This window comes from Petromyzon marinus, chromosome 52 (genome assembly GCF_048934315.1).
Source record: "Petromyzon marinus isolate PM22_M1 ecotype Great Lakes invasive population chromosome 52, UKy_Petmar_22M1.pri1.0, whole genome shotgun sequence".
NCBI lineage: Eukaryota > Metazoa > Chordata > Hyperoartia > Petromyzontiformes > Petromyzontidae > Petromyzon > Petromyzon marinus.
In genome coordinates, this window is record NC_133718.1 from 12,422,150 (window position 1) to 12,430,200 (window position 8,051).

The 8,051-nt window shown below is 64.1% G+C and overlaps 1 protein-coding gene across 1 annotated transcript; it reads left to right on the forward strand.

Annotated features, from left to right (window-relative positions):
* Positions 1-960: 960 nt before the first annotated feature.
* LOC116953589 (protocadherin-18-like) lies at positions 961-7,833 on the forward strand. Its single transcript, XM_032973916.2, has 5 exons — positions 961-1,476; positions 1,592-3,643; positions 3,943-4,028; positions 4,897-5,003; positions 5,241-7,833. Exons 1-5 carry the CDS (start codon positions 961-963, stop codon positions 5,543-5,545), a joined length of 3,066 nt encoding a protein of 1,021 aa, XP_032829807.2. The 3' UTR covers positions 5,546-7,833.
* The last annotated feature ends 218 nt before the right edge of the window (positions 7,834-8,051 follow it).

Here is an 8,051-nt window from a genome sequence, read left to right on the forward strand (position 1 = left end):
ATCACCAGCGGTGCTGTTGACGAAGTAATAAATAGGCCACGTTTGTTCACTACGTGATAACTTTATTAAATGGCTGTGTCGGGTGGAGGAGGGGTGTACGACACACATTTTACCCACGCGACGATCTGACTCCGAAACAAAAAAAACATCTGAATATTTATTAGACGCGAAAGCCGACACGTGTTGAATTGACCCAATAACAATAATCACCGCGTGTTTAATGATCTCAGCGAGGCTTTGCCTGAGACGCATCGAGCGCACTCAGAGCTGCTGCTGCTGCTGACAACGCCTCCGCTACGAGAGGCGACGCGTGAACTCACGCGAGCGGCGCACGCGAGCTCGGGCGACGAGCCTCAGCACGCGCGGCATCTAGGGGTCGACCCGCACCACCGGCAGATAAAGCAAATTGCATAGTAATGAGTCGGTGATGCGGGACGTGTTGGGAGGGCCGGCGGTGATTAGGAATGTATGCGCGTGTGATGGCGGTGTCGGGGTGGTGGGGGGTTGGCTGCTCTGCCTCTCATCATTGGTCACGGCAAGGGCTGGGGTGGAGGGGGTCGAGGCTGGGGGTGGCAGGGGAGGGGAGGACGGCTGCGCACGCGTCCCCAATACAACCCGCGGAGCCGCGCGCGCCGCCTCACTCACTTTTGTTCCGCGCTCAGAGTGGGACGCACAGAGCGAGTGAGAGGGGGAGGGAGACGCGAGCAGCGACCCCACAGCCTCATCCTCCTGCAGCGCACGGCCACGTCGCCGCACACGAGCGTCGCACTTGAGCGCGCACGGCCACTGAGCCCAGCACGATCCGTGCACTTCCACGCTTACGCGGCCACAGCGCCACTCCGCATCGAGGGGCCACACAATCGATGGGCGTTCCCTTTTAGCGCGACAGAAGCCCCCGTGTGCCGCGCGTATTTACCCGCTCGCTATTCTCAGGCGGGGTGGGGGATTAATCGAGTCACGATGTCGCCGCTCCTCTCGCTGCTGCTGCTGCTGCCGTTGCTACTGCGGCCGGTGCCAAGCGCCGCGCAGCGCGGGGCGCTCCGGTTCAGCGTGCGCGAGGAGGAGCCCCCGGGCACGGTCATCGCGCGCCTCGCCGACCTCTTCCTCGAGCAGCAACGCGACGGGGATGACCGCGACGGCGACGAGGAAGGCAGCGACGCGGGGGCAGCGGCAACGGCGGTCGCCCCGTCGCGCTTTGTGGTGATGGACGCGCGCGGCGCGGACCTCCCGCTCGGCGTGCACGGACGTGACGGCACGCTGAGCGTGGCCCGCGCGCTCGACCGCGAGGCGCTGTGCCCGCGCGCCGACCCGGGCCCCGTCGCCGCCGCTTCCGCCGCCGCCTGCGTCATCTCCATGGACGTGGCGGCCGAGTTCGAGGAGCCACGCGCCGCGTTCCGCCTCGTGCGCGTGCACGTGGAGGTGCTCGACGTGAACGACCACGCGCCGGAGTTCCCGCGCGCCGTCATCCCCGTGGAGGTGAGCGCGAAGGTTCATGATGATGATAATGTTGATGATGAAGGTGCGTTAGTGTGCAATAGGTGAATGACGGTGCGCGCGTGTCTCACGATGACGCGTTGCTCCTCTCGACCAGGTGAGCGAGAGCGCCCCCGTGGGCACGCGCTTCCCGCTTGACGCGGCGCGCGACCCGGACGTGGGGGAGAACGCGCGCATCGAGTACTCCCTCGCGCCCTCGCAGCACTTCAGGCTGGAGGTGGGGGCCGCGGGGCCCGGCCAAGGGGCCCTGGCCGAGCTGGTGGTGACGCGCGCGCTGGACCGAGAGGAGCGCGCCCTGCACGAGCTGCGGCTGACGGCGCGCGACGCGGGCGCGACCCCGCGCGCGGGCGCGGCGCTCGTCCGCGTCAGCGTCCTGGACACCAACGACAACAGCCCCGCGTGGGCGCGCGCCGCCTGGGAGGCCGAGGTGCGCGAGGACGCGGCCGCGGGCTCCACCGTGGCGCGCCTCTCGGCCTCCGACCCGGACGAGGGCCCCAGCGGCGAGGTGGTCTACTCGCTGAGCGCGCACGCGGGTCCCGACGCGCGCCGCCTGTTCCGCGTGGACGCCTCCACGGGGCTGGTGACCCTGGTCCGCGCGCTGGACCGCGAGCAGCGGGCCTCGCACGCCGTGCACGTGCAGGCCAGCGACCTGGGCCCGCACGCCGTGCCCTCGCACAGCCTCCTCACCGTGCGCGTCATCGACGTGAACGACAACGAGCCCGCGCTGCGCGTGCGCGTGTTCGCCGAGCGCGTGTCCGAGGCGGCGCCGCGCGGCACCCTCGTGGCGCACGTGACGGCGTGGGACGCGGACGCGGGGGACGACGGCCGGGTTAGCGTGGAGCTGCTGGAGGAAGAAGGCGGCGGCGGTGCCGCCGCGCGCGGATTCCTGGCGCTCGTGGCGCGGGACGCGGACGGAGCCGCGGCCTCGGCATCGGCGGCGGCGGCGGGGGGAGGCGGCGGCGGGGGCGGCGCCGCCTTCGTGCTGCTCACGGACCGCGCGCTGGACCGCGAGCGCACGGAAGAGATCAACGTGACGCTGGTGGCACGCGACCACGGCTCCCCGCCGCGATCGTCCTCGCGCTCCTTCACGCTGCGCATCGCCGACGAGAACGACAACGCGCCCGCGTTCCCGCGCGCCGTGCACGACGCCTCGGTGCCCGAGAACGCGCGGCCAGGCACCCTCGTGGCGAGCGTGACGGCGAGGGACGCGGACGCGGCGCACAACGCGCGCGTCTCCTACGCGCTGCTGAGCGCGCACGGCGACGAGCACGAAGACGACGTGACGGAGCTGCTGCGCGTGGATCCCGCCACGGGCGCCGTGCACACGCTGCGCCCGCTGGACCGCGAGGAGCACGCGCTGCTCACGTTCCGCGTTCGCGCCCAGGACTCGGGGACGCCGCCCCTCGCCAGCGACGTCACCGTGCACGTGCGCGTGCTCGACGCGAACGACAACGCGCCCGCCATCGACGTCAGCGCGACGCGCTCGCTCGCGGTGCCCGTGGGCGCGCCCGCCGGGCACCTGGTGGGCACGGTGCGCGCGCGCGACCCCGACGAGGGCCTCAACGGCGCCGTGGAGCTGTCCGTGGCGGGCGAGCGTCCGCTCGCCATCTTCGAGCTGAGCCCCGGCACGGGGCAGCTGCGCACCCGCGTCACGGTGCCGCGCTCCGCGCTGGGCGTGCACGCGCTCGTGGTGGTGGCGAGCGACTCGGGGGAGCCGCGCCTCTCCACCACCGCCACCGTCTCCGTCACCGTGATGCTGCAGGAGGAGATGGAGCGACGCAGCGGCGGGGCGGCTGGAGCGGCGCACGGAGTCGCGTACAGCGCCGCGCTGGGCTCGCTCGGCACGGCGTGCGCGCTGCTCGTCCTCGCTCTGGCGGTGGCGGCCGCGAGGCGCGGGGTGAAGAGCGCGTTCAGGCGCGACGAGGAGCGCGGGGGCGAAGAGCAGGAGGAGGAGGAGGGGGGGGAGGGGGCGTCCGACTCGAGCTCCCGCGCGCTGCACGCGGAGCGCGGCGCGGGGCGCGGCTCCCTGGGCAGCCTCGGTCTCAGCAGCAGCTGCAGCAGCAGCAGCAGTGCGGACGCGGCTCCTCTCGAGCCCACGACTCATCCCGAGTACTTGAGCGTTGGCGACGCGGCCCCGAGGCCCCTGGAGGTGAGACGCACGTGGTATGGGGAAAATGATCAGAGCGCAACCTTTCGTGTTTGAGAACTGCCGGCAGAAGCAGACATCACACTGCAGGGCAGCTCTTTGGGAGTAATGTTCATGGCCTGGCAGGAAGACCGATATTTTTGATTCTCAATGCCGGAATTTAGCCAAGGTGCATGACAGTTTTTATTTTTACGCGGTGTTTTCTTTCGGTCATTTGGTGACCGGACTGAGACGCTGCTGGTTTATTAAAGGTTCGGCGGGGCTGCCCTCCCGCCCGCTCGCTCTCTCTCTCCTTCTCGCAGGTGTCGCAGCTGCTCGCCCTGCTGCACCAGGGCGAGTACCACCCGCGGCCCAGCTTCAAGGGGAACGCGCGGACGCGCAGTTTCAGGTGAGAAGCGGCTTCTCCACTCCCCCCACTACCCCTCCCTCCTCCTCCTCCCCCCTCCATCCCCCTCACTCCTTCCCTCTTCCTTCCCCCATCCCTCCTTCCTCCTCTCCCCTCTTGCTCCCTCTAGCTCCTCCTCCACCTTCCCCCATCCCTCCCTCCCTCCCTCCCCGTCCTCAGCCTCTCACCGGCGCCTCCTTGCGCCAGACGGAGTGAGCTCCCCCGGCACCCGCGGTGGTGGCGATCGACAAAATGAAACTCGGCCAAAAGCTCAGCGCAGCCCCAAGCAGCTCAAGTTTAAGAAACAGAATCAGGGTAGAAACAAACATTGAACACTCTTGGGCAAGTGGAGAACATTCCACATTCCTCTGACGGGAATCGATCACCCGCTTATTTGTTTCGGCCTCAGCGTCCAATCAAGTGGAGCAAACAATAGCACAGCGCCACCTACAGAGGGCCATTGCCCGAAACGTCGCCTGCTACATATGCACACACGGTGTAGTTGTTGGGGGGGGTTTGTGTGTCAGGCGTACGGGGCTGAAGCTATCGCGGCCTCACCGCTTGCGCAGACCCCCGTGAGCGAGGAGCAAACCCGCAGCGCGCAAGGCGACGAACACTGCGGAGATCCGCGCGGTAGACTTCACGAACCCACTTGCTCAGCTGCCTTCTTTTGCCCAACGGAGTTTGGGAGTTTCACAAATCTCTGCGTGATCCGACAACCCTTTGCCTCGAAAGCGCCGAGTTAGAGGCGCGTGCGTCACCACTCTCTGTGTCGCGCGATGCAAATCGCCATCGTCACCCTCGTCATCCTCGTCATCCTCGTCACCCTCGTCACCACCGCGAACGTGCGGGTTGCGCCCTCTTGTCGCAGGAGTTTGCCCACGGAGCCCGACCAGCTGAGCTCGCGGGACAGCGCGCGCGGGGACAGCGACACGGGCGGCAGCGGCTCCGAGGGTCGCGCCTCGCCCTGCGCACTCGGTGAGTCAAGGCGGGGCACGGCGACCCCTACCCACCCCTCCTTCTCACAACCTCACCCACTCACCCCTCACTGTCGTCTGACCTCCTCACTACTCCCACCGCCTTAGCACCGACTCCCCTCACCCCACCCCTTCCTCCCCCACATCACCACCAACCCGTCACCACCTCACGCCTTCACTGCCTCGTCACATCACCACCACCACCCCCCTCACCGCCCTCCTCCCCGTGACGGTGCAGGAGGAACGTGCACGGCCGAGTGCAGGGTGCTGGGCCACTCGGACTCGTGCTGGCTGCCTGCCGCGGCTGCGCCCGCGCTCTCCCCGCGCGGGGGATCTCCTCCGCGCGTCGACGCCGCGCCGCCGCCGACGGCTCTCAACAACCTGCGGGGCGCCCCCCCGCCGCACGCGGCCTGCAGCACCCTGCCACCCCACTCCGAGCGGTGGCTCGCGGGGCCCCGGGGCCCAGGGGGCGTCGACGCGCCGCCGAGGAAGTTCTTTCCCCGCGGGCCCGGCGAGACGGCGAGCGCGCCGCACGCGCCGTGAGAGACGCGGGCGCCGTGCCGCCCGACGCTGTCGCGACGTTTGCGGCCTCGGCCGAGGCGAGCGGAGAGACCGAGAGACGACGGCGGCGCCGTCCTTCGTGAGAGTCGAGGGTCGCCCCCGGTGATGCCGAAGCGAGCGGCCCGGGCTAGGGCGCGAGGCGCTTTGTCTTGAGCAGAGATCCTCGTTCTTTCCCGTTGCGCGGCACACTTCAGAACTTTACAACTTACTCGAATTTCGCGGCTCATCGGATCGCAAATTCACTCTTTTGCCCAAATGCGCACGCGCGACCGAGGGAGTTGAGAGGGGCCGGCGGTGGGGGCTGACGGCTGTCGGTTACCGTCCTGGGCCGTGATCAATAGGGAGGGGACGACGGGATATGCGGGTGGGGCCTGGATCGGTCACTGAACGGCACGGTGAGGGAGAGTTCGTCTGTCCTAGCTTGCAAATAGCGAGCTTCTTTCCTGTCACTGCGAAAACAACATCGCGGCACACTTTGGACGTTGCCACGGCACGACGAGGTGCCGCTGCGGCGGTGCAGCACTGGTCTCGAGGAAGTTGTCAGAGATCTGATGAGCGCGTGACGCTGGCTCGGTGCACCTGGGAACCCCCCCACGTGGTGGGGGGGGGGGGCGCTGAGCACACGGCCCGGACTTGTACATGAGAAGCACAAATATTTATTTTTCTACACACTTGTTTATGATTTATGAGCGAAAACAAACTTTGTTCAGCGTGAAGCGGAGCATGCTGAGTGCATTGGGGCAACGCAGATCGCACTCGTCGGCACTCTCATTGGTCACGTGTCCATTGCCAAGTTGACAGCAGCTCATCACTACGAGCTGCCGCTGCACATTGAAAGTGATGGGGACAGATTCCAATGATCCTCTGATAAGTTGTGTTGTATACATCTGGCCAGGGTGGGTGAACAGAAGGCCAGATACCCTTCGTAGTGGCCCGCCGTCACGTGGTTGAGCAGTGACAGGGCTGCACCTTTAACCGATATCTTGGAACACCCAGATAAATATCCGGTTGCAAAAGTTGTTGAAACCCAAATTGTCTGTTTCGTATAGAAGTCACGTGTTTACTCCAGGGTTAGTCGACCTGCGCTTTCAATTATTTAAGCAAATGTCCGTGTCGACTTCAGTTGGACTCCACGTAGGTCTCAGTCACTGGGCCCCAAGTATCCCAGGATCAGTTATCAACTTGTGAGCCATGTGCCAGAGGCGTAGCTATCGAGGGCGCAGGCGCTGCAACTGCACCGGGGCTCACTTGCCAGAGGGTCCCAGGCGCCGGCTTACTAAGCGAGCAGGGGCCTCATTTTTTCCCTTGCACCACGGTCCATGCTGTCCACTATTGGCACACCCATCTTATGTCGGAGCGGCACGGCTGCTGTATTCATGCCCACAGTCCAGGGGCCAGAGCAGAAACTGATACCACCTACGGCACTAGAACTTGGGCCACACCGAGTGAATTGCACGGCTCATGAGAATGAATTACTTGATAACCCCACTCGTTTCAAATTGGCATCGCATAATTCACCGTTCTTGTCCACCTAAAGAAATTGTAACTGCTAAAGTGATGCCACCTCAGTTGGTACCGATGAGTGACATGTATGTTGGTCTGGGCTCAAATGCGTTGTAATCGGTGTGCGCCACTGCCGCCGCCGCCGCTGCTGCTGCGCTGGTGTTCATACTGCGAGAAGTGCAGCGACTAGCCCACGTGTCGTGATTGCTCCCATTCGCCGCCTGTTGTGTGTGCCTGAAGCACGCGCTGTGTGTACAGCCATACCATATATAGTGTACTGCAGTTGTCTTCAATGTTGACGATGAAATCGACGCTTTATATATATTTTTTTATTAGCTGCTACTTAAGCATCATCGACCCCTTTGAGTGGATTTACGCGCATGTGTGATCTGTACCCCATCCTCAATGGCTCAACTTTAGTTGGCATGCTGCCCTGCTCGACATCTGCATTCCCACGTGCATGGCGTTTTGCATGACTGCAAGCGAGCGCGTCAGTTGGAGTGCTGTCTAACTCTATAGAGCACCAGAGCTGTTCGAATCGCATTCAAAGTCCTCGCTTTTACCCCAACTTGCTGCGTCTTTAATAAAATAAAAATCCACGTGGTCCATCGGGCGCACGTGTGACTCCACTGGTTGATGGTGAACTGCCTGAATCCCTGCGTCTCTCCTGCATAATGGGTTTCTGGGCACACACGCCGATTACATCATGTTTAACACGAGGTAGGCTTTAACAACCAATATTATTCATAATAAAGGTTTTTGGGTAAGATCGCGTTACTATGTGTCGTAACCCTCCACCATCGGACACAGACAGTAAGGTTTGTCACGTAAACAACGCGCCAATTAGTTTACTACTTCAGCCCACCGGTGTGTTGGAGAGTAAATCCACAACATTTACAATTTTAGTACTGCGACGTTTCGCTGGTAATTACATCAACCAGCATCATCGGGCGATTTGCCAGAATGGTGAAGCCGTCCACCTGCT